The 26,297-nt window shown below is 51.0% G+C and overlaps 1 protein-coding gene across 2 annotated transcripts; it reads right to left on the reverse strand.

Annotated features, from left to right (window-relative positions):
• Nucleotides 1–5,213: 5,213 nt before the first annotated feature.
• DMRTA2 (DMRT like family A2) lies at nt 5,214–10,506 on the reverse strand. Of its 2 annotated transcripts, none has more exons than XM_042951191.1 (3): nt 10,158–10,506; nt 7,991–8,554; nt 5,214–6,739 (listed from the first exon to the last, which is right to left on the reverse strand). In XM_042951191.1, exons 2-3 carry the CDS (start codon nt 8,544–8,546, stop codon nt 5,688–5,690), a joined length of 1,608 nt encoding a protein of 535 aa, XP_042807125.1. In that variant the 5' UTR covers nt 8,547–8,554; nt 10,158–10,506; the 3' UTR covers nt 5,214–5,687. The 2 variants fall into 2 exon arrangements, with proteins under 2 accessions (XP_042807125.1, XP_042807126.1); XM_042951192.1 differs by having other exon boundaries at nt 10,154–10,506.
• Between the last annotated feature and the right edge of the window lie 15,791 nt (nt 10,507–26,297).

Here is a 26,297-nt window from a genome sequence, read left to right on the forward strand (position 1 = left end):
CCCCCTGTTCCATAGGGCCTCCAATATGTGTTGTGTGCTGCACTCTGCTGTTGTGTCCTAGCCACTTTATACTTCAGGCCAGTGGTGTGCTGAGGCTTTCTTTGCCTGTTGTGCGCAATGTTTGGTTGCTGGCCTGGATGTGGCACGTTTTCACTAGTGTGTTCTGGTCTGCTTGTGAAATGAGACCTGTTGCCACCACCACCAGAATGGAGGCCTCACAAAACTCTGAGGTCAAGAGACCTGGTGTTGGTAGGGGTTTAGGACAGTCTTCTGGGTGAGGGGCTTCTGGGAGGGGGGCCTGCCATGCTAGGACTGAGGCAAGTGTGACTGGGAAAGGTGGTTCTTCTGGAGCACAGAGTATGGAGCTTGGTGTAAGCAAGTTAGGTAGGGAGTGTTGGCACTGCTCTGTGTTTATGCTGATGGGCAGAGGAAAGAAATGGCACCAGTTAGTTCATTGTTCCCAGAAGGGTCTCTCTGTGAATGCTGCCTCTTTGGGACATGCTCTGAGATGAGAAACTCACCTCCCCACTGTGTGCCCCAAGCACTCTTGAGATCACTATTTCCAAGCTGTATGTCCAAGGGCTGTTTGCCCTACCTTTTCTCCAAGAGCAGCCCCAATGTCCTCCAAGCTTTCCCAGAGCCAAGCACACTGACCTTTAAAACTCCAGGCTTTAAGCCCTGCTGGTTGCAGGAACTCATGAAATTCAGGCCCTGTTACTTTCCAAGCCAATTGCTATGGGGATTTGTTTTCTCCCTGTGCTCCCCTGTGTGCTAACTTGTCTCTCACTCTTCCTTGTGACCACAGCTCCCTCCTCATGGAAGCGGCCATGATCCCTTTCTCTCCCCAGCTGTGTCTCCTCATTTCCTACCTTATTTGATGTGGGCTCTTCTCCACCTTTAGTTGTGGAGTTTGTTCTGCCAGTCTTCAGGAAGATTTCTGGGTATGTAGGATAGTTATCTTGTTGTATTCATGGGATGAGATGAGCCTAGGGTCCTCCTCCTCCACCACCATCTTCTCCTCCAAGTGAGGATCTTGAACTTTAAATTCCATCAGTGTCACTGGGACTTGGCGAAAGTGAGGACAATCCTCAAAGTAGAAGAATAAGAAAGGCTTTCCAGGCAGAGGGACTTGCATGGGCAAAGATTCAGGAAAGTTCATGGTCTGTTAGGTGACTCTGAGGAGCTCAGTGTGGCCAGAGTGCAAGATATAGGGAGGTGGGGATGGACATGTGGGGAAAGGGCAAAAACCCACTAAAGCTAAAGTCTCAGGGAGTAGAGAGCAGGGAAAGTTTGAAAAGGATCTGTACAGGTGGGGACACCTGACATTTAAGCTTCATTGGTGTCACAACAAAACCAGGCATAGGCTCCCCAGGGTCCTGCTCTGGGACAATAAACTTCACAGGGTACAAAATTTTAAGAGAATGATTTTCAGAGGCCAACCTTTTTGGAATGAACAGAAAAGATGAAAGACAGAATTTCAATGCCTGGGTTCTCAACATCCTCCACCCAGGCCCATGGTTTCCGCTAAGGGAGTCCTTTGTCCAATGGGATAAAGGGCTGGGCCACTTCATCCCTCCCAAGGCCCTGCTACCACCCACATGCTGACTCTTGACCATTTGGCATCCACACCTAAAGGCCCCATAAGTTCTGCAAATTCTGTATGTTGAATATTGAAATATTTTCTTCATCTTCCAATCTTGTGTCTGCTCCAGGGGCCCACCACCCTGCAAAGGGTCAAGTGGTCCAGACACCTGGGAATTATCTGTGAACTCTCCTCTTGGCTTACTCCCCTCACTCCCACCCCCACTGGATCATGAGTGGTGAGTCTGGTTCCTGATAGTTCTTTAAAAAAATTTTTTTGTGTTTATTTATTTTTGACAGAGAGAGAGAGAGAGAGAGAGAGAGAGAGAGAGAGAGAGCATGAGAGGGGGAGGGGCAGAGAAAGAGGGAGACACAGAATCTGAAACAGGCTCCAGGCTCTGAGCTGTCAGCACAGAACCTGATGTGGGGCTCCAACTCACAGACCACGAGATCATGACCTGAGCTGAAGCTGGACACTCAACTGACTGAGCCACCCAGGCGCCCCTGGTTCCTGATAGTTCTTGAAGTCAACCTTTTCTCTCCCTGTCCCTGCTTCCCCTGGCCATTTTTTGGTGCTATCATCCTACACGACTTCTACTCAGGAGACCTGGTACACAGTAGACACTCAATAGTGTGTAGCTAGCTGCTGTTGTTATGAAGAAGAGAAGCCGGGGCAGGGGGCGAGGGAGATAATGTCGAAATGACCACTACAACAATCTGAGCTCTCCCATGGTAATCCAGACCCAGATCCTCGGTCCTCCCATGCCAGGGGCAGCTGCAGCAGACTTAGGGGAAAGTTTGGGAATAATATGGATGGTAGAGGTCAAGATGGAAACTCCCATGCCACCTTCCTCTCCCCACAAAGAAAAGGTGATTCTAAAGCCTTCCACAAGATCTCCCAGGAGATCTCAGCAGCGCTCAGGCCCCAGCTCCCTCCCACCTGCTGCAGAAGATCCTCCAAACCAAGGCAGGTACTGCCTCAGCCCCCACTCCCACCACTGCCACTTAACAAACTGGCTTGAGCATCCTGGTTTCTGATTCTGACTCCCTAGAACCTGAATGTGCAGCCCTGGGCAGGTCACTGTCAGTCTCTGAGCCTCAGTGCTCCTGACTCTGCAGTTGGAACTCACCAAAGTGTCAAAGCTGTGACTGCCTACCCCGGGTTTCCATCACTGCATCTGGGCCACCAAGACTCAAGGCCAGGGAGGAAAGGAGCCTGGGAACCTCACTATCCCACCCTCTCAAAGTTTCACCGCTCATGAATCATTCTAAGCTCAACCCAAACTGCTGGCAGCCGGTAGCTGAGGCAAACTGTTTCCCTTCTCCGAGCAGCAGGGGTACACATGAGGGGCAGTTCCTCAGAGCCCCCACCATTGGCCAGGAGAGACTGCTTCAGGAGAGGAGAAGAAGGAGAAGGTCCACTGGGGCAGTGCAGAGGAAAGGAGGTCCAGAGTCCTGGGATGGTGGACAAGTCTACAAACCACTCCGGACCTCAGTTTCTTTCTTCCCTTGTAAAACGAAGCCAATAATAAACAACTCACTGAATTATTCCGAGTTTGCTGTGAGGATGAACTAAAATCCTAATCTTGAAATCCACGAAGCTCCGATCCGGTTGTTCCTCAGAGTGGGAATGGTGGTTGCCAGGCCAACCCTTGGGGTCTGGCTTGAGCACCCGCAGGAACCAAGGAGCTCCTGGAGACTCCATGTAGGTCTCTCCTGAAACTAAGAGACCCAGAGTGATCTTAAGTTCACCTTGGATGGGGATGAAGGCAGAGGCCAGGAAGGGGGCAGCTGGAATCTATGCTGGAAGAGGACCAGAGGCCTCCAAAAAACTGGAAAAAGAGGGTGAGAAGGCTTGAGGGAGCAGCATGAAGGGCAAGAAAATTCACCCTTCTAAAAGTGCGCTCTTTCTCTAGCTTTCCTCTCTTTTTCTAGTAACTCTTCCCTCCTCTTTCTCCTCTCTCCCTCTTCTTTCCTTCCTATCTTCCTTCCCTTTCTCGTTCTCTCTGTTGCCCCCATCTTTCTTCTCTCGCTCCTTCTTGCACCACTTTCAGCTCATCGTCACCCTCGCACTTTATAACCAAACAGCCAAACCCCTTTCCAATTAAAGTGGAATTAGGCAACTCAATCAAATTAGTTCCCTATTAAAGCCCTTCTTTATTAAACCGTTTTTCTTGTCCTGCTATTAAGTTTCACCGCCTGGCGGAACTCGAGCCGGCCCCAGAAGTTTACCTTGGGATGACGCCGGGCCCAGACTAGGGGAGGGAGCACCCTGTTTCCCGGAGAGAGGGAGTCATCCTGCAGGGAGCCGAGCAGGTGGGAGGAGGGGGTCGGCGGGGGAGCCACTATTGTGCTCAGTCCCGCTGCAGGAGGGAAAGCCACTGGGGTGCTAAGAGAGATCTGGCCGGACGGCTCGTCCTCAAAGTCCCTTTCGGATTACACTGCCGCGGACGAGGGCAGCGCCCCCTCCCCCCCTCCGACCTCCATCACCCCAGAATAACTCCCGGGCCACGAGCCTCTGTGGAAGAATGGTCGCAGCCTTCCTTCCCCAGCCGCCTCCGTTGCTTTGGTTCCAAACCTCTTTGAGAAGGGAAGCGCGCGGTGTGCGACCCGTGCTGTGCCCAAATCTGCGGCCCGGGAGAACCGGAACCCGGCCTCCAGCCTCTCAGAATTCCGTAGGAGGCTTTGCCAGCGATCCGAGGATCCAGGGCAATGGCAAGACGACCCGCCGCTCCCGCGCGCCCAAAACAGGAGTGGGAAGGACGCAGGGTCCCCGACGCGTAGCGGGCGCCGCTCCTCGCGGGGTTCTGAGTCGCGCGTCACTCCCGTCGGCGGGGCCTTTCCCTGCGCCACGGAAAGTTTTCCGGCTCCGCACCCCCCGGGGGCGGACACCAGCCAGCCTTAAGTCATGCTGGCACTGCGGGGCCCGAGCGGGAAATCAAGACCTTTTCAATGTGGCCGCCCGAGGAGCGGGACGGGATTCGGTGCTGTTTTCTTAGAAAATAACATTTATTTCTAGCTCATGTCTATGCAAAGGAAAGCACAAAGTGAGCCATTCTCTGCAGCAGCGTTTCCTGCTGCTGTCCCTTCGGTCGGGCTTTTGGCGAGTCCCGGGAGGCGGGGATGCGCCCTCGGGCGGGCGGTTCTGGCTCAGTCACTAGTCGCTCTGTTCCTGCTTCAGTGCGCACCTTGACCACTCCTTAGGGAGAGATCGGCCGCAAGCAAGAGGGGCGGGTGGGCAGGATTTGTCCCGAGTTCACAATATATTTAATCTATAAAACCTGATAAGTACAATGCGCGCATAGTCTACTTCTTTCCATTTTGTCCTTTTTTTGCTTGTTTCTGAATATTTTTCACGTTAATACCGAGGTCACCTACAGATTACAATTAATAACTTAGAATTCCATTTTATAACATTATACACTGGCTTGTATATATATATGTATAGATTATATATAGATTTATACATATATAAAAACTCACACTGCACCAAGGAAACCCATGCTTATCGGCATAAGCAACAAAGAGAGCGACAAATACCGCAACGAGGAAAGTGCACCTTAGAACTTGTTTCCTTTTTTTTTTTTTTTACAATTGATATCGATATATATATGTGTGTCCCAAAGACTCGACTCAGTGCCAAGAGATTTATACATCCTAAATTTATATTTGTTAGAGCGAATATTTTTTTAAAAATTTAATAAGGAGAGGGAGACACAGAAGACAGACTCTCGGACTATCCTGCCATCCACTGGAGAGCGGGCGGGCGGGACGAGCACACCAAAAAGGAGAGGCAGGAGCGTGTGTGGCGGCCTCAGCCTCTGAATTCTCAAGAATTCCCCGCCTTTCTTAGAGCTGATAGAGCCTTGAGGAGGGGTTTAGAGGACGAGGGTCAGGGCCACGCACCCCCTCGGAGAACACCTGTATCTGTAGTTGCTCCCTATTGCTCAGCTCTCCACCCTTCCAAAACAAAACTGAAAATCACCTTTGAGCGAGAGGACCCGAGCCGGGGCGCAGAAGGCGCAACGGGTGAAGAGGGACCCGCGGCCCGCGGGATCAAGGCTGGGGTCCCCGTTTGGGGGCCGCCCGGATGCCGGACCCCCGGCCTACTGCTTCTCTGGGGCGCCGTTGACCATAGGCCCGTACAGGCCGCCGCCGTAGGTGGGTTCCTTGTGCACCGCAGCGGCGGCGGCCGAGCGGTCGCGCATGAGGTCGCTGAAGGCGTAGTCCATGGGTGGGCGGAAGCCGAGTGTGGGTACTAGACCCGCGGTCGAGTAGGGAGCCATGAAGGCCAGGCCACGGCTGTGCGCCGCTGCAGCCGAATAGGCCAGGCGCAGGGGGCTGAGGCCGAGCGGCGCGCCCAGTGGGTAGGCGCCGGCGTCGGCGCCGAAGTGACTAGCGTTGGGCTGCAGTGGCGAGAAGGCCGAGCGGCTGCTCAGCGAGCCCAGCGCCCCAGGCGCCATGGCGCCGGCCAGCAAAGGTCTATGGTGCGGAGGGGCAGCGGGGCCGGCCTGCAGCGGCGCGGGCAGCCCCGGCCCCCCGGCAGCGGCGGCATCAACGCGGCCCGGCCACGCGTCTTCCGCAGCTGCTACCGCACCCACCGCGGCCTTATCAGGCGGCGCGGCGGGGCCAAGGCCGGCCGCCAGACCCCCGCGGTGGTGGTTCAGCACCTGCTCGATGGCCTGCACCACGTCGCCGCCGCAACCCTGCAACACCAGCTCCAGGACACCTCGCCGGTGGCCCGGGAAGACGCGCGTCAAGATGTCCAGCGGCGTCCGCTGCCGTGGACCCGGGCCCCCGCCCAGCCCTGGGGCGGGAGCGGCCTCTGCCTCTTCTTTGTCGGCCTCGGAACCAGATTCGGAGCCCAAAGGGCTGGCGGAGCCCGGGCTGTCCTCCTCGCCACCGCCTCCCGGGCCTGCGCTGCCCGGGCAGCTCCCACCTGCCTCCTTGGAGGCCCGGGCCAGGGGCGACCCGGAAAAGGACTCCCCGTCGCCGTTCTCAGAGCCCGAGCCCGGCCGCACCTCCGGAGAAGATGTCCCGGGACCCGAGTCTGCGCCGTCGGGTGATAAGGGCTTCCCCGGTGGCGGCTGCGGGCTGCCTGGGCGGCCGGTCTGAAGTAGCGTCTTGGGGAACAGGTCAAACTTCTGCAACTTGGCTTCTAGGAAGGGAAAAAAGGGTATATGAGGAGTGATTAGGAGCCGGGAGGCGACGGCACCCTCAGTACATTATCCCTTTGGACCCAGTTTCCTCTCTCTCTGAACCCGACGACCTTCATTCACTGGGCTCCAGTGCCTCTTTCTTTTTTCTCCAGTATTCCTTAATCTCTGAGCCCCTACAGTTTTGTCTCACTTCCCCTACCCCTAGGGTGCACTCTTTTGTATGTACCCAGGACCCTAACCACTTGGGCCCTGTAAATTCAATGTTCAGTTCCCCTTTCCACATCTGTGCCCCAACACTTCCACCTTTATTCTCCTTCCTATCTTTGCCTTGACCTGGAGAAGTGGCCTGGCCCAGGAGACAATATAACTTCCACCTATATAATCTACTGTATAGAGACCCCACTCCACATTCATCGTTCCAAGAGCAAACTCTGCCCTGGGTGCCCTCTGGCCTTGGGCAACATAGCTTGTAATGGAAGGCACCTTGGGCATCTAAGAGATCTCAAGCCTTTCTACAGGTAAAAATAGAGCCCCTATTTCTAATCCACCCTTTCCAAAATTAAAACCTAAGAACTTCTTCACTGCCAAGCTGGGGTCTCAGAAGGCCCCCAATGGCCCCAGACTTAATTCCTCCCTCCCTAGAAAAAGGCGAGATGTTCTTGAAGAAGAGGGTGGGGCCAGACTGGGAGTAGTGGGGGGGGGGGGGAAGAGTGGGGATCCAGGGAAGCGAGAGAGTTCCTGCTCGAAGGAAACCAGGACAGGTGGGGAAAGAAGCTAGAAAGAAGGAGCAGGCGCAGGATGCGGTTGTCCGGGGAGCATTAGGAACTTGAGAAAAGGAATCAGAGGGGGAAAAGGAAGGGGGTGTCTTCAATACCTAGAGAAAGCCGTTCGGGAAGAAGGAGGAAGACTGGGAGAGGGCCAGATTTCTGAAGAAAGTTGGGAAGGAGCAGAGGAACCACGGCGCGTGAAGAGCAGAACCAAGGTTAAATATGAGACGCGCGGATTTCCGCGCGGATTTCCGAGCAAAGTGAGCAAGGAAACTGGGACCTGGCTGCATTTGGGTAGAGAAGATAAGATTACAGGGTCTACATTTGGCCCCGCAGTGAAAAACAGGGCCTGGGTGCGCGGTGAACTCTAGCAGTCGGGCATTTAGAAAAGGGGATTCCATACCAAGACAAGTAAGTCTCTGGGCCACGTCCCCTGGGGCCCCTTCCCTGCTTCCCTTCCTCCCCACCCTGCCGCGCGCTCACCTGAGCTCCCCGAGCCCGCAGTGCCGCCTCCGGTCCCTGCGGGCGCTCCTGCTCCCGGCCCCCCGCCGTCGGCGGCGCACACGGAGCCGAAGACCTCGTAGGCAGGTCGCGGCGGGATAATGCCGTTGGCGGCGGCGAGCGCTAGGCCCTCGGCAGTGCCGTAGAGCAGCTGTAGCTCGCGCGCCTCGTTCTCTTCCTGCGCCTGTTGCCTGCGCAGCGCCACCTGCGCCGCCATGACGCGCTGGCGCTCCGCGATGAGCGTGCACTTGGCGCACAGGCAGTCCTTCCAGCGGCAGTAGCGCTTGTGGCCCTTGAGCGCCGACACCACGCCGTGGTTGCGGCAGCGCGCGCACTTGGGGGTCCGCGGGTACTTCTCCGCCGCCCGCAACAACAGCGGCGGCGCTCGTAGCAAGCCGCCCGCCACGCTCACCGGTAGCGACGCGGCCGCAGCCGCCGCCGCTGCCACCGACGCCACAGACGCCACGGGCGGCCCCGTCGCTGTCGCCGCCGCCGTCGCTGCGCCGGGCACGCTAGGCAGCTCAGAGCGCAGCTCCATGGCAGGACCTGGCGTAGAAGACCGTGGGAAGAAGGAAGAGACTTGTGGTGAGGAGCGCACGATGTGCTAAGGTACAGCGTACCCACGAAGAAATCAGGCTTAGGGAGGGAAATTTCGGTCGCGGAAGTTTGGCTAGTGGTGCCAAATTGCCGGGAGGAGGTGCCTTCTGATCCCCCTTGTAAGGCTGAGTTCCCCCACCCCACCCCCACCAAGGCTCTTCTTATATCTGATTTATGCGCTGGGTCTAAGATTTCGTTTGACTCAATGGTTCCGCTGGAAAATAAAAATAAAAAGACACAAAGTTTGAAAAGTTATTGGTTCAGGTGGATATAACGAGGGTATGAAAAGTAAAATATTATTTCCCAAAGTTTAGCTTAATTGGAGTGAGACAGGTAGAGAGAAATATTTGTTTGATGGGACTCGGACTAGAGAGAAAATTTTTGATCCAACAGTTAGACCGATACCAAGAGCAAAACAGGAAAACCGAGGCGAAATGCACAGTTTTGTGGAAAGGTGAAAAAGAGAGAGCTATCAGAGCATACAAAACATGGAGTTCAGCTGGCTGGGTCTGAAGGTTTTGGTGAGAGCAGAAGAGTTAGAAAAATCAGGAACAGAAAGAACGGCTCGAGGAAATAGAGTGAAGGCTAGCAAAACAAATATTTTAAAAGCAAAGTTAGGCGCGGGGGGAGGGGCAGGGACCCGTGGAAATGTGGGGGCTACAAGTTTCATGAAGCGGGGCCTCCAGGGAGTGGGAGAGAAAAATGAGTGTGGAAATGAATTTGGGAGGCGTGGGGGGGGGGGGGCTAAAGAGAAAATTAAGCCGAAGAAACTTAAACTTTGGAAAAGCAAACCCAGCCTCAAGGTTAGCTTGAGGGGTGAGGAAAACAACACCAAAACAACAGCTGATACGGGTGTCTGGGTCCCAGGGTTCACTCAGGAGAGAAAGGTGTGCATGAGAGGGAAAAACAAACAAACCCTTCAGGTAAAAGTTGTGGGTGGGGGTGGAGTAAAACCTGTGGCACAATTTTTAGTCTTGTAGCCTGGGAGAGTAGTCGAGAAGAAAAAAGTATCTTGCGAAAAGTTAGGTATTACAGGAGGGTGATCTTTTCTCTGACCATCTCACACTGCCTTCAAGATCCTCTCCTCCAGTCTAGGGACAGAATCGTCAGACACATACTCCCCATCCTGGGATCTCTGCGGGACCCTACTCGAGTGCAGATTCTCGAGAGCTCTGGTCTCAGAATTGGGATCCTGGGACTTGGATAGCCCAGGAGACAGCACCGAGGCAGAGGAGTCGCCTCTGGAACTGGCTATAGGCTAACAACGAAGTCTCACCTGAGCTGCGGACCTAGAAGGCCTAAGCAGGCCCAGCCCCGAATTTCTTCCCTGTCTCTTCTGGGTCCCCGTATTCCCGGGTCCCCGCCAGAGCCCGGAACCGAATCCTCCTGTTCCCGCCCCAGTATCCTAGATCCCTTCCCTATCTGAGCGGCCTCTTCCCTCAGGCCCCTGGGGCCGCTAAGTCCCTAAGGCCGGCGTGGCCCGGGCCTTGTCAACAGGGCCGGTAGACCAGGCCGCCTCCCCCTGCCCTCCCTGCGCCCCTCAACTACCTGCCTTGGGCTCGGGGATCCTCCTCCTCCGCTGGCGCTTCTCGCACCTCGCAGCTCCGCTCGCGATGCAGGCGCTCTTGGCCTCTTCCCCTTGCCCCCTGGTCCCTTATCTGACCACGTCACCCTCCTTCGGTCACCATGTCCGAACTTCCGGACCCCCTCGGAACGCTGTGCAGTCCAACGCTTCCGTCGGAAATCCGAGCCGGGGGACTGGTTAGGGACCGGCTGTCTGGAACCCGCGACCCGGCCTTCGCCGCGCGGCGTCCCCTCGCGGAGCGCGCGGGACGCTGCGCACAGCCGCGCCCCAGTTGCCCGGCGCTGCCAGACTCTCAATGAGCCGCTCGCCCGCTCTATTGTTGCTCCTTAGGGCTCCATTAGACAGAATTGGACAACAATGTGGCGCCTGCCATTGGCCAGGGGAGGCAGACAGCGCTCTGATTGGCCGGGCCCGCGCCCGGGGAGCCCCGCATTCTACAGTGTCCGAAAGATTCGAAACTCCAAAAGCTCCACAGAGTGCCTCCGGGAGGGGAGGGGCGCGCCGGGGAAGGAGTGGAAAAAAGTAGGCTAGGAGGAGCGTTGAAAATATCGTGACAAGTAGTTTCCGTGCGCCCGAGAGCGTGTGAATTGCGCCTAATTACCGTGTCCGGTGCGCCTCTACGTAGCCGTGTGTAACCCCTCGGCTTCTAGGACGCGGGCTCCGCTGCGCGGCTCTCAGAGGCCCCGGGCGCTTGGCAAGGCCGAGTTTCCCAAGTGGCCCTGGTGGCCGGGGGCGGGATAGGGGCAGGTGACAATTCAATTACCGCGGTCGGGGTGGGGTGGAACGGGGACGCAGGGGTGGGGAAGGGAGAGGGCATATAGCATAAATGCCAAGACGATTTTTCCTGCCTCCTTCCGGCTCTGTTCTACCAAGTCCAATGCGTTTGGGGTAGTTGGGAGCTGTTTTGTATTTTTCTCTTGCCGCCTTTTAAAACACAGATCCTTTATTTTAAAATTCCTGATACGATAGGCATCAAAAAAGGGTAAGTATGGTTTATGAGGATTTCTGTTGTTAAAGAGGAGACGGGAGAGAATTGAGATGACGCTTCCCGTCGGAGCCTTCCAGTTCCCTTGCGCTTCCTTTCCCAACCCTTAATTCCATTCCTCTTCCTCCTCTTGCTCTTTCCTTTCCTCACTTCTGCAGCATCTTGATTTCCTTTAGGTGCTGGTGGGATTCTTTTTGTCACTTTTGTTTCAAATTAACAAAAAGTTTAATTTCTTTTTTAAACGAAAGTAAAACGTGCCCTCTCTGTCTCCCTAGATCCTCTTGAACGCAGGACGCGCATCGGTCAGTCCGTCCTTCCCGGACTGAGACAAGGTCGCCACGGACCCCCAGGAGTAGTTTTAACTTTCACCTTCCACTCCCGTACTGACGTCACGGCCCTGAGGAACAGCTCGATCTGCAGAGGAGGTAACAGGTTTTGGATTTTGTTTCCCTTTTGAATGGCAACATCTGGAATTAATACCGCGGTTTTCGGGCAGGATCACCTTGGGTTTCTCTGTGATTCTCTGTGCCCTTTCTTTCTGTCTTTTCCTCGGTCCAGTGTTCTCTCTCATTTTTACTCTCCACTTTTCTCTTTCCTTCAGAGTAAAGAAAATTTGTTTAATTAATAGAAAAAACGAGCTTTCACGTTGTTCTCCCTCCACTCCCGATCATGCGTTTCTGTGATGCTCTTTAGAACTTTCAGGGCCACGGGGTTCTGGCCCGCGCAGCCTGGGTCGCGGAGGTCCTGGGCGCCTAGACTCAGTGTCCCGCCCCCGGCCTAGGAACGCACCCCTTTCCACTGGCACAACTCGTGGGCGGCGACCCGCCAGCCCAACCTCTCTGATGCTAGGCACATGCGACTGGGGGAGGAAGGCAAGAAAAGTGGGGCCCCACCCCAGTTCACCGAGCCTCGCAGGGAGGTTCCTAGGATGCTGTCCGGGATGGCCAGGCTGAGGGAGGAAGAGGGAGAGGGAAGAAGGTGGTGTGTGGAAGAGCCGGGCAGAGAGCTTCCAGAAAGCTGACCAGGCCCTCGGGCAAGTGCCCTCCCACCCTGACAGAGTCTGTGATGGTAACAAACCAGACCCTTTGCTCCTAACAAATTCCACTAGCTGGAGCCTGAGAATATGTTTGGGAGAGAGCAAGGGGTCAGCTCCACCTCGTGTCCTGCATGGAGTCAGGTAAGGGAATGAATCTGGGATACTATGTCCTGGCAGGAGTGGAAGACCCAGACCCCACCTTAGAACACCTTGACATTACAAGGTTAAGGAAATCTCTCTGTTAGCTGCACTCTGGCAGGAGGACATGTGGGAGAGGGGGAGGACTGCGACTGAATCCCGCACCAGGGTGTCTGGTGTCTTCTCCCAGAGCTACCTTGGACAAAGTTTTTCAGAAATTATTTTAAACCCGAAATGAATTGAACTATAGGAATAAGCCTAGCTTTTGGAGAGCGGTGGCCCAGATACTCCTCTTTTTGCTTGAGGCCAGGCCACTGTGTCCTCAACTTCAGTTCAGTGAACCTGGGGGTGCCAAGGGTCCAGCCACAAGGACTTGGGAACCCCACGTTCTTCCACTAGAGTGTGAGGAACCTCATTTCCTTAGGAGGCAGAGTCCACATCCTGGAACCCTGCCCAGAGGGGGAATCTGCTCACCCCTAGAGCAGGCTCCTCTTTCCTTGCCTTCATCACTCAACAGGCCTGGGACCTACAGCCTTTCTTCTGATACATCTGAGATTGGGGTGCTCATGGGAGTGAATGTGTCATGAATGGAGGGAGGCAGAGTCATCCTAGGCAGAGGTCATTGCACTCATACCTCTACAGGCCATCCTGGGGTTAGTCCTGATTTGGACTGATCCCCAAGGGAGCAGCCCTGAGGGCTGTGGCTGTGCTAGCTACCAGTGGTGCCCAAATTGAGGCAGCAGGGACTACCTTCTACACACACCAGAGGGTGGCTTCACACCTGGACATACATCCTGCACGTGGAACCTCATTCTGTGAAAGTCTTGGATACACCCTCACATCTGCTTGCAGTGACCACCCACAGGGTGCACTCACCTCTGAAGCTGCCTTCTCACCCAGAGGACCCCTTCAGAAAGTCTGATTGAATTCACAGCGATCATAATCATGCCCTCATCCTAGGATATCCACTTTGTACTTGACCTCATACCCAGATGCCCACAGACTCCCTGGTCAGTGACTGAACACCTAGATAGAAGCATATGCTCACAGACATGTGCCCTCGCTAGTCCATGGACCCAACCCTGTTCCAGGGCCCTGAAGTTGGACCCTGCACGGAGAAAGCCAGACCACTGGGACGAATGAGGCGGCTCAGGGCAGAAAGCTCATCCTCACACAATCAGGCACAAACACACTCCCTCAAGCACCTCCTCTTAGTTCAGAATCATTTGCTGCGCCGGCGTCTGGGGTTCCCGGGTGAGTTCTCCCAGCCAGGAAAATCCACCTCCACCCGTGTTCGCTGCTGGCCCCATCCCCCAGGACCCCTCCCGCAAAGGGGTGGGGTTCAAAGGGATGGCCCTAGTGGCGACCCAGGGTGAGGCTGGAGTTGGGGTTGAGGGTGTGGAGGGGGCTGGAGGTGCGGCGTGGTGGCGCTGAGTAGGAGCAGGGCCGGGGGCGCTGATGGGGGACCCGGGAGGCATTGACTTTTGCGCTGTTTGCCCGCGGCCTCGGAGCAAGCAGACGCCATCTGTTTGCCGGCTGCGGCACGTCCCGTTTAATTACCCTCCCGGCAGCCTAATAGAGATGATATTAAACTAAATCTTTCTGACATTAAAAGTAATTATCCCCAAACCGGTGGCTCCGGGACGGAATCGCCCCTCCCGTCCCCAGCCCTCCCCTGGCCGCTCCAGATTCCGTTAGTTTGGCTGAAACTCTTTACCGGGAAAGGGGCGCGGAGAAAAGGGGGGAAGGAAGGTACCTTTGGGAGAAGGAATCTACGCGGGCTGCCCCATACACGCTGTTTTCCCGCACAACCACAGACGCACGAACACGCGTGTGGATACACTCACATCTGTACACACACAGACCACGACAACATTTTCCTCCGGATCAACTCTCGCCGTGTTAATTAAGAGTGTCAGCCGCGTGCACCCCTGCGTGGACAGAGAAGTGCAGCCTGGTTTGCTGTCCCCGCCCCCGAGCCCGCTACAATGGCCCTTTTACGGGGTCAAAGCCACGGATCCGGCCTAAACCGGGGCCAGGGACCCAGGCACAGTTCTGCAACCAGAAAGAACCTCTTTCATCGTGGCCCTTGACTTCTCGGGCGCTCTTCCTGTGAGGGGCCCTGCGCCTCGCGATTCCCCTCCAGGCCCTTAAGTCCCGCCAGAGTCTGCGAGGCAAGTTCTATTATTCCACTTGACAGGTGAGACCACAGACCCAGGGAGGTGAGGTGACGGGGCCCCCATCTCAGAAGCAGTACGGGACAGAAAAGAATTCGAACTCAGGAGACCAGAGGAGACCCCTACCCAAGGCCCAAGTTGTGCACGGTTCCAGGCACGGCGTCAGGCTGGGCGCGGCAGATGGAATTCTGGCCCGAGGCCCCTCTCAGCACCTCTCCCTCTGGGGTCCGCGGGACCCTCTGGTGCTCCGCCTCTCCCCGGGCCTTCGACCCCTTTCAGCAGAGGAGCGGGCCAGGGAGCCACCTGAGGGCGAAGCAGCGGTGGCACCGAGTTGAGAGCGCGGCGAGAATCCCCAGCGCAGAGCCCCTGAGCCCAGCCGGCCGCAACCCTTCTTTGGATCAAGCCCGGGCGTCTGCAGGGTGCGTGCGGAAGCGGCGGCCTCCCAGTGTCGCCAGGCTTCCTGTCTCCACAGCTTTCTGGCTGGGCGCAGCTGAGCCTGGGACAAACGCGCGGAGAGTACTGTTCATTGCCCAACTATTTGCTTGTATTTTTGAGCGCCTAATGTGTACCGTTACCCTGATAAACTCTTGATGTTGCGCTGTGCTGCTTGGTACCCAGTCCTTGGGGGGAGGTGTGACGTTCCACGTTTTAGAGACAAGACCGCCGATGTTCAGCAAGGCCCGGAATTCAACTTGCCCGGGGTTACAGTTCGGCTGAGCGTCGAGGAAGATGGGAACCTAGATCCCATTCCCACTCAGGTTCTTTTCTTCTTCAGTTCCAGTTGGACAGGGTCAGACCTAGGGGCTTTCGTTCGGTTCGATTCCATTCAGTTGAGAGATGATTCACAGAAACTCGAGAGAACGGGTCTTTAATTTCATTCATTTTGAGCACCTAGTAAATGCCTTAGGGCTCGAGGATAAATCAGTTGTGAAGGACCCTTAAAGTGTTCATGGACCAACTAGGGACACAGTCACCCATCAGTGACCTCACGATGAGAAACAGGGTTGAGGTGGGAGTGAGGAAAGGAGGGTTAAGGGAGACTTCCTGAAGAAAGGGTTCCCTGAAGTGAAACGTTCGATTTCCCAAATCGAAACATTATTATTGTTTGTTCTGATAAAACATTACAAAACATTTTAGACAATATAGTAAATTTGGAATTCCTTGTCTGTCTATTTACCGTTACAAAAATATACTTTTTGTTACTTGTTTTATTTACAAATGTGATAAACATTTTTTCATATTAATATATCTACATAACCTTAAAAATTGCTTAATATTTCGGTGTGTGGATGTACTTTAATTTAGCCAATTTCCTCTTGAGGTATTTTGTTTGTTTCCAATTTTTGCTACAATAAACATTACTACAATGAACATTCTTTGTGAATTTGCCTAATTATTTCCTTAGGATAAATTCTTAGAAATAAGATTGATTGGCCAGAGGCTTTTTTTTTTTTTTTTTTTAAGGCTTTTGATAGCTACTTGTCAAATAGCCCCCAGGAAAGGTTGTGTCAACGAACACACTCAACAGTAATGTATCTTGCTGATCTTTTAAATCTTTGCCAATTCAGGCAGGAAAAAAAGAATCTTTTGTCATTGTAATTTGCATTTCCTTAGTTATTTCTTAGTTTTTCTTTACGTGTTAGTCACTCGTGTTTTTTTTTAACTGTGTATATTCTTTGCTTATTTTTCTCTCATTGAGTTTCTCCTTTCCTTAATTTGTAATGGCTGTTTATATATTAAAGACAGTAGCATCCTCTTATCTGTAACATATGCTGCATTTCTCCCTTTTTGCTGTTTTATCCAGTTTTGCTGTTACACTGAAGTTTAATTTTTTTTATGTAGCCAAATCTGTCATTTTTTCTTTATAGATGCTTCTTTCTTTATAGATGCTTAAACAAGGATTTTTCAAATCCAACTTTCTGAAAGCATTCACCTATATTTTGTTTTAGCCCCTTTTCATATAAATGATTTACATTTATATCTTTAGTTCATTTGAAATTAAATTTGGTGGAAGCTGTGAAGTAGGTTTGTAACTTAATTCCCCCCCTCCAATGTTAGCCAGTTATCACAGCTTGTATCTAATGGTCCACCCTTTCCCCCTCTGCACTGATCATATATTATATACTGAATTCTCAGATGGCCTTAGGTCATTTCAGCACTTTTCTCTCTATGGAGCTATTTACTTTTGCACCAGCCTCACTAAAAAATTATTGTAGTTCTGTAAAGTTTGGGAGGGCAAGCATCTTTCTGATTCCTGATTCTTCTTTTTCAAATACTCTTGCCAATTTTGGAAAGATAGTCACCTGAATAAATATTTTAGAATTTTTAAAGCTGGCTCCAAAGTGAAAGTAAAATTTTAAAAACCTTTGGAAATTTTATTTAACTGCCTTTAGAAATTAATTTGAGGGAGATTTATCCTATACATCTTCACAATATGGGATATTTCCATCTCGGACACAGTGTGACTTTCTTATTCACAACTTTTATGTCCCCTTGTAAATTTTGTCGTTTTGTTCCTTGAGTTGTTTTTTAAGCACATTCTTTAGTATTTTATGTATCTATCGTGAACACATTGTTTCACCTATTGCAATGTCTAACTGGTTATGACAGGAGCATAAGAGAGTTACCGATCATAGTATATTTAGAGACCGGCCTCCTTGCTGACCCACTTTAAATGAGTTCTCACAGTTTCCCGGCGCTGAGTTTGGAAGGACCTGGAACTGACTAAGCCGAGGGAGGGAAGGGCGATTCTACACAGAGGAAACGGTGCGAAGGGCCAGTGATTTGTGCACGGAGTGCACCCACAGGGTGGTCTTTTTTGGACCTTCCTTCTCGTGGTCTCCTTCTTGCAAGAGGGCCTTTGGAAACAGCGATTCCAGGAATCAGCCCTGTGTGACCGTGGGCAAGTCGCCTCCCTGCTGGAATCAGATTGTTTGGAGAACAGCAGCCTCCAGGCCATCGCATGTGGGGAGAGAAGAATGCGAAGATGAAGGGCATCAGGGCTCTTGGCTCTTGGGCTGGATCAGCCGGGGTTTGAGTGCCGATTGCTCCTGGGAAGTGCGTGGGGTGTCCGCAGCCGCATACTCGCAGCTTGTAACCCTCAGGTCACCGACCAAAATGAACATATGGGGGAGGGGGAGGGGGCTAGAAGGGAGAGACCTAATCCATCTGCCCAGGCCACACACTCACACATACACTAACCCACGCACCTTTGGCATCTTTCCCTCAAAGAGTTCTACTCAGACTTCTACCCTCCCCTCGCCCTCCTACCCCCACCCCGCACCCCGTCCCATTTCCTGCTGGGACTGCGCAGTCTCCTTCCAGACTGTGTATGGTGGGTGAGTTCCAAGCTGCATGACTGGCTCAGGGCCCGATACTGGTTGGGCCAGAGCCCAACATGTTAACTCTCTTTCCTGGCGGGGCCCTGTGTCAGGGTGGGGAAGTTAGCTGACAAGTAGGTGGCTTCCTGCCCCCCCTCTCCCCCAGCAATGGGTTGAGACTCCAGGCTTGCAGTGACATGGATGCACAGATGCCTTCTCCAGGTGCTCAGGCCCAGGCCACACAGTTACCTGGAACACTTTTGTTCACTGTTTAGGACCCAGCACTCAGGTTGCCCCACTGTCTCTTGTTAGAGGCACAGTAGACACAGACCAACCCTGCAAGCTTAGTGCCTCTGCATTTTGCCCTCTCTGAAGCCTCACAGCTACCCATCTTCATCCCCAATTCATGTCAGAGGAAACTGAGGCATGAAGAAGTAACTTCCCAGAGTGATACAGCTCGGTGGGGGAGGGATGAGAACTGTTCTTTGCATCTGTGGAAGAGACTGGTGAGTCTAGGAGGTAGAGTTGAGGCCACTTCCCCTCAACCCCCACCCTGTCCAGTTCTCAGAACTGACCCCCTAGGAATAGGTGTAGGAGGGGTGGATGAAGGCACCCTTTCTTTTGGTGTTGGGAGCCTCTTTTCTTGGGGTTTTCTTCACTCCCTTTGGAGCATGTACACCCCCTCTCACCCCTCAGGACTGACCACACTCTGCTTTCACTTCTGGTGAAGAGTCTGGCAGCACCTTAACACCTTTGGGCATAGCCTGGCTGAACATGGGTGCTAGTATGGCACATTCCCTCCTGTGTAAGATGGAAGCTTTCATGGGTCACTGTGAGGATTCAATGACACAATTCATGGAAATTCCTTCTCGGTGTCTGACATGGAGAAAACACTCGGGGTATATTGGGTATTGTTATTTGTTAGTCAGTTGCTGAATGAACGATTCTTCTCTGCCTTCCCTCCAGAGGGGAAAACTGTTCCCTTCTCAGTACCCTTTTGCTTCCATTAGAAAAAGGACTGGGGAGCTGGGAGCTGATGACAGGTGACTTCTGCTCTTGAACCATAATCTGAAAACTCCCTCCAGAATCAGAATTCTGATGGGGTGTCATGGATTAGAGACCTTCTGGCAGGCCTGGGGTGCTCAAGGTCCCAGAGGGACTCTGGGCCATCTCCTTCCCTAGGTCACCTCATCTCCCCTACCCACCACTCTCTCCAGGGGCTCCATTAACCAGAACATGTTTGCTATAAAGCACAAAGTGATACTGCACCAGTAAGAAAGGAGCAGCACAGCCCAGAGCCCACCCCCAGCCTCTGGAAGCGGCCCCATCTGTCTCTTCTCAGGGCCTCCACTATTTTGGGCACAACATAGCCCTGCTGGTTCCTTGTGGGACTCTGCAAAGCCAGGGGCTGGGTTCTTTTCCCCATGGCACAGTACCACTTTTATGCCAGAGAACATGGTCTTTCCCTTTGTGTCCATGACCTCCCATAGCATGTAAAAAATTCACAAAATGCACCTTGGTTTTTATATCAAGAACCTGAGGCATGTAGGTGATACTGCACAAGCTAGTTCCTCACTGATGCTTGATGTGGTTGAAGGCATGCCAGAATGGAGTCTTGCTCATTTCACTATTCTGGGCCTTAGTTTCTCCATCTGCAGAATAAGGAAAGGTAGACCTGCTGTATATGGAAATGCTCTGAAATGAGAAAAGGACTATGCAGACCCAGGTAGGAAGATGATGATTGCTATGTGGGATGCTCCATCCAGCTGAGACCTTGGCACTCTCCTTTAGAAATATAGTGAAGTTCCTGGCCTCCACACCTGATTTTCTTTACTTGTGTTTCCACTAGACTCCTCAAAACACAGAGAAAAGTTTCAGTAAGACTCTCCTTGTTGCCAACTCTTCAGAAAAATATCATGCAAATGTTACCAATGTGTGCCCAAGTAAGGCAGGGGACATTTCCAGGGGCCTGGACTCCTGAGTCCAGAGGAGCAGTCTCCATTTTGATCCTGTAGGATGCCTACATTTTGTAACTCTGGGATCTCAGATTGTCAGGCTAGGGCAGTGCCATTTATTACAGAATGGACTGGCCACAGCTCCTAGGTGGGGTTCATCTCTCCCAGAAGCCTATCCAACTATCCAATCAGGGAGCCTCCTCTGGGTTCCCATGGTTCCTGGAACTTCTCTAGCATTGGCCACACTGCCCTGAAATTTGTGGCCTCATCCCAGCCTGGAAATTCTGAGCTGAGGGTAGAGGCTGAGAATCCAGTGTTTACCAAAAAACCTAAATGATGAATAGATGAGTGAAAACTGACCCCATCTCCATAAGGCAAAGAGCACTTAAGTAATACTTCAATTAAATGCAGGTCTAATGAAAATGCATGATGGAAAAAAAAAAGATTTGCTTTGGTGATAGACAGGGTTATGTTATATAGTAGTTATGAGACTTTGGGCAAATGATTTAACCTAAGCTTCAGTTTATCAATGTTTGAAACAGGGATAGTATGATCCATCTCACAGGGTAGTTTTGTAGTTCATTCATTCATATAACATTTACTGTCTGTGCCCTGTGCCAGGTCCAGTGGGGCAGACCAGTCATGGTCTATAAGGGAGACTTCTGTGCAAATAATCATAATAATATGATAAGTGCTCTGCTAGGGGCAAACACAGGGATTAGACAGGCTCCTAACTTGTCCTGGTGATTCCATGAGGCTTTCTGGAGGAAAAGGAGTAGAATGGAGTAATAGCCTCAACTCTGGAGCCAAACCACCTGTGTGTGAATCCTGGCTCCTTGGTTTACTAGCTGTATGACCTTGAACAAATTACCTAATCTTTTGTTCCTCAGTTTGCTCACCAATAAAGTGGGGATATTAATAGCTCCTACTTCATAGGGTTGTTGTGAGTGAAGCATTTAGTGCCTGACATTCAATAAACATATCAATGTTCAATATATTATCAACAGCTATTTACCAAGCATGTATACAGTGCCAGCTCTGTGTGGAGTGATAAAACAACAGATCAGACTGACACAGACCTTACCCTTGTGGAATTTATACCTTAGGCAAAATCTGAGCTGAGTTTCAAAGTACAAATTGCCTCCTATCTAAGGAGAGTTTGCAAAGAGCAAAGGGCAGAGGAAGGAATTCAGGGGCTGCTGACATTTCACAGGCAAGCAGAGCAGAAAAACACTGCACAGGAGACAGAGGGGTTGGAGGAAACTAGTGGCAGGCAGTATCCTAGAAGGCAAGGGGGAAAGTGTGTGTGGGAATTTTTATATTCTATCACCTGTGGCTTAGAAGTTACAGCTACTAAAGCAGCTCAAGGATGGGGTGGGGGGCTTACTGATGAGGGGAAACAGAGCAGGTATGGGCTTTGGGCTCAGATCCAGAGTGGAATTTCAGCTCCTCTCTACTAGCTGTATGTCTCTGGACAGTGACATAATTTCTCTGAGCCTCAGTTCCCCTAACTGTAAAATAAGGATACTAGTAGAGTGACTTGGCAGATACTTCTGAAGATGGCATGGGGTGACACTGTGCAGGGCTTACCTGGGTATTCAACACCAACTCCTTTACCCTTTGTTTCTTCCCAGCAGCTCCTGTTGGTTTTGTTCCAGCTCCAATTAATTAACTGCTTCAGTAACCACTGGGTGCATGACTGCTATGTGCCAGACCCTGGGCTGGCTCTGGAAATAGATGATTATGACCTGTTCTCTGCCCTTACAATGTTCCCAGATGAGCAAGGTGTTAGAGATGGAAGCGACCACCTGTACACAGACGTCATTTCTTTGTTGAAACTCAGTTACTGAGTCAAAATTTACCGTGTGCTTACTATGTACTAGTCATTTTGCCAGGCCTTGAGGATAAGAAGTGACTCAGACCTTTTGAAGGGCTCAGGAGTCTGAGGTGGGGGCAGGAAGGACATGTGAGCTGACAGTAACCATTCAGAGTGATCCACGCTACGAGAAGGGTAGCACAGAGCCGAAGATTCACAGCACAGGCACCTAACTTGGAGAAGGTGCAGAAGGTGTAGCAATGGTCAGTGAAACCATTTTGGAGGAAATGAAGTCTAAACTGAAAGCGAAGGATAGAGGGGTGGTAGGAGTCTGGTGGTGATGGGAGAGCACTCAGGACAGAGGGGACAGTGTCCAAGGCCAGAGGTGATATGGAGCTGATGCTTTCAGGAAACTGCAGGTGACTCAGGAAGTGTGAGAGGGCATGGCTGGAGGTAGATGGGAAGGGAGGTGGGGGCCAGATGAGAGGAGTTTTAAATCCAAGCCAAGAGTTTGGATTTTATCTGGAGGGCAATGGGAAGCCTCTGAGGGTATGAAAACAGGAGTGTGGCATGGTGAGGCAGGTGTTTTAGAAAGCTCTTTCTGGCAGCTGTGTGGTGACTGGTCTAGAAGAGAGGGACTGGAGAAAGGGAGCTCAACTAGGATGTGGTTTTATGACGCAGGTGGGAGACAACAAAGGTCTAGGGAAGAAATGCCCATGGGAGAACAGACAAAGGAGCAGGGGATGGACTTCGGAGATGTCAAAGATGTAGAAGCTACAGGATGCTTCTTAAATCACTGCATGTACTTAAAAACAAAGGCATTGCTTAAAACTTGGCCCCTGACACATTGGGGAAGGAGTCATTTTGGAGAGCTATATTTTCTATAGAAGTAAGGCTTTACCCATTTTTGTATCCATCAACATTTAAAAAATGTTATGATTGTGACTATGTGAAACGCTTGGTAATATGTCATACTTTCCTTGAACGTGGCACTGCATTGCCATAAACACAGTAGGAGCTTTGGAGTCAAAGGTCTGGGTCCCAAACTCTGTTCTGCTCTTTTATAAGCTGTGGAACTCAGGCTAGTTAGACTTTACCTCTTAGAGCTTGTTTCTTCTTCAAAATAAGGTCAAGATCACCCAGTTGACAGGGTTGTTGTGGGGTTACATGAGGTAATGTATGTACTGCTCTGAGCACATTACTGAGTACATCCTAAATGCTCAGCACGTTAGTCTCCTCTTCCCTCCTTCCCATGATGCCCCAGGATTAGCCTCTGGACACCAGTAACAGTGACACTTTGTGCAGGGGTCTTTACTCTTCCCTGTAGGGCCACAGAGCAGTTCTCTTGGAATTCTTCTGCTTCTCATATTTTCTGTGTCCTCCCCCATAAATGGCCACTTGTCACTGCTATCATCATTCCCGCTCTTTTCCTTAATCCACCCCCCCCCCCCATGTGAGTTTGTAGACCAGGTAATCGCTAACTGCTCTACATGTTAACTAATTGCTAAATGTTAGTTCATTTAATCTTCAGAATCTTATCAACTAGGTACTGTTGTTACCTCCTTTTTTTTTTAGCTAAAAAGTGAGGCACAAGAAGGTGAAGTGACTTCCAAAGGGCACACTACTAGTAAGTGCAGGAGTGGCTTGGATCCAGGCAATATGGCTCTAGAGGCTATGCTCTTAGCCACACATTGTATCACCTCTCACAACTGAGAACAACTAATAATGTGCAAATTGAGAGTTAACAGAATGAAGACTGGAGAGCAAGTCTCTTTTATTGGTATTTCCTTTCAGACCACGCTTTCAAAATACAGCAGGGAGGAGCTGTAAGGCCAGTTGGGGTTGTTAGAGGTCACCTTCCAAAGCAGATTATTTGAGACAAGAGAGAAGCACTAAATGCAGAGGGAGGTTCAAGTCAAGAAAGCCCAACTGTTGTATCTCACCCCCTTTGGGGGGTGTAGCTTTCGTTTAGATGAAAATGTGGCTTGATGAAAAGAAATGAACTTCCCAAATAGTCTGATGGTATCTGCATAAATGGTGGTTCTGAATTTTCTGGCATCAATATTACCCAGTGAGAATCTTATGAATACAGATTTCCTCTTCCAGAAAACTACACATTTAACTTCTTATACACAATTTAGGGGATGCCAAGCTCCATTCTTGGACATAAAATTTAGAGATTTGTTATAAAGAGCTGTGAAACTGAAAATCAGAACCTCGGGCTCGAGTGTGGACTCTTCTATTGACATCCTGTGTGACTTCAGGCAAGCACTGCCCTTTGAGCCCCACATGCAAAAATGGAATAATCATCTCTGCCCTGCTTCTCTCACTGCAGTGGGCCATGGTGATGTGTGTGGAAGGGGTGGGAAACTGCAAAATGCTATCTGAATGCATCAGGACATGGAGGTTCAGAGACGTTACTCACCTTAAGGTCACACAGTTCTTAAGTGGCAAGACTAAGGTTCAAACTGGAAGACCCTAAAATCTCATATGTGTGTGTGTGTGTGAGAGAGAGAGACAGAGACAGAGACAGAGAGACAGAGAGTGAGGAGAGAGGGAGAGGAGGTGGGAGAGCAAAAGACAGAGAGAGAGAGAGAGAGAGAGAGAGAGATAGCTCCCTCTAAGAATTTTTAAAAGGATCAAATGAGATAATGCATATGAAAGGGTCACATACGTTGTGAAGTGTGATGTTTAAGTGATTACTCGTGGACTGAATTTAGGATTCAGTTCCATGTTCCAGCCACCTATGGGATCTGGGACTGGGACTGGATGGATGAGGGGCTGAGAGGGATGGTAGAAATGTGCCAGTGATCCTGCTCATGGGGACAATTAGGACGCTCTCCCCCTATCCAAATGAACAACTTCTGTGCTTTTGGGAAAATCTGCCAGAGCTGTGCAACATCTTTAAACCCACTGACCAGCATACTCAGGTCAGCATGTGTAGCTTTGGGAGTAGCGATTTTAATACAACCACAAACTTATTTTATGTTTATGTCACCAAATAAAACTTATAAAAGCCCAAATCCTATTCTCCTACATTAAAAAAGAAAGATTCCATAAAAGTCTCATCCAACTCAAGACTTTGGATGCTTACAATTCAGAGATGAACACCTGTGTGTCCCATAAAACTAGTGGTGCCAGAGCATGGCAACATTGCAAGCCAGAAACCTCCCCAAACGGCACCTTCTTAGAGACTGTGGAATATTGTCAATACTTGCTTAAAACTTCAAACTAATGCTTCAAACATACAGCTGATAATCTGAGAAACACTAAGGAATGAACTGGAGCAGGAGTGAGGATGACAAGGAGCCCTGGAACTTCACTATTAACAGCTGGGCATAAGAACACTGAGCACTTGTTCTGACTGACTCACTGCATCTGGAGGCTGGGATGCAAAGCGCAAGGGAGTTTAAAGGTATGAGGAAGAATTGCCAAAAGACATTGCTCTTTCTGTGATAGCAGAAATGACTTAATAGCTCCTCTTGTGATAGCAAGTTGCTTAATGTTTTTCTTAGAACCTAACTTTATGCAAATTGTTTTAATGTTGTACTTGTTGGAAAAAGCCTAAAACTGCTTTGGTCTCCTGTTCTGGAGTTCGACAGAACAGAATGGCATCAGTCAACAGTGACAATTAGCTGAGGCCTTTCGGGGCAATGAGGGCCTATAGGATAGGATTTCATGAGACCTGAGTAAGGAGAATCTCTCAAGTCAGGGTCGAAAAAGGAAGCACTTAATAACTTCTATGAAATCAGTTTCAGAATAAAGTCTGTACCACTGGAATACAGAAGTGAAGATGACAGGGCAGAACAATATGATGAAGTCAAACCTAAATCCGACAGAACAGGTTAAACATGAAAGTGAATTCAGAGTCCTGTCTCTCCACCCCCACCCACACTCTTGCTGCTGTTCCTAAGTATGGTCTGCATTCAGGGCTATAGCTTCTGCATGGCAGCTACAGAACAAGGTCTCCCTGGAAAAAGAAGACCTGGTGCCCTAGTGCATCTGTAGCATTGGAGATGACTATCTTGTGGGACCACCAGGTAGGAAGGTAGGTGTGGACCGCCCCCACCCCCCAAAAAAAGGGAGGTAGGAGTGGAGCCGGAGAGGAAGTGCTCCCCCCACAATGGGTCTCTTTTCCTTTCAGTCTCCCTGGGAGACCTCTGGGGCCAGAGAAGGCCTGCACCTAAGTAGATGGAGCACTGGTCTGTTAGGAACACATCTCTTTCTTGTAAGAAAGTGTTCAGGGGAGGTCCCTGTTTGGAGCATCAGAGAAAAGACACAAGGTGGAATTTTCCTGGCCAATATCCACTTCCAGGCAAAGGGAAAATGACTAAACATATCTTAGGCTTCAGTTGGAGTGTTCTAAGGAACCCTTGACTTGGGCCAGGGGAAAAAACCAGCACTTAGACTATACTTGGGACAAATAGAGAATGTCAAAATCAGAATCCTAACCCCTGGGATAGAGACCACAGGTGACATAAAAACAGATGTGGAGAAACATTCCAAGACCAAAAAGAAATCACTGGCTGTGAAGGCATAAATAGTGCTTCCGTGAACTAAACTTCAAACCCCAAATCCACAGATTAACAAAAACCCACGGTTACTAAACTGTCCCCAAATTATTATATGTAGATTCAGGCAACACAGGTCTTCTGAGCTGAGCCCCCAAGTTTGCTCTCT

The sequence above is a fragment of the Panthera leo genome, chromosome C1 (genome assembly GCF_018350215.1).
Source record: "Panthera leo isolate Ple1 chromosome C1, P.leo_Ple1_pat1.1, whole genome shotgun sequence".
NCBI classification, from domain to species: Eukaryota; Metazoa; Chordata; class Mammalia; order Carnivora; family Felidae; genus Panthera; species Panthera leo.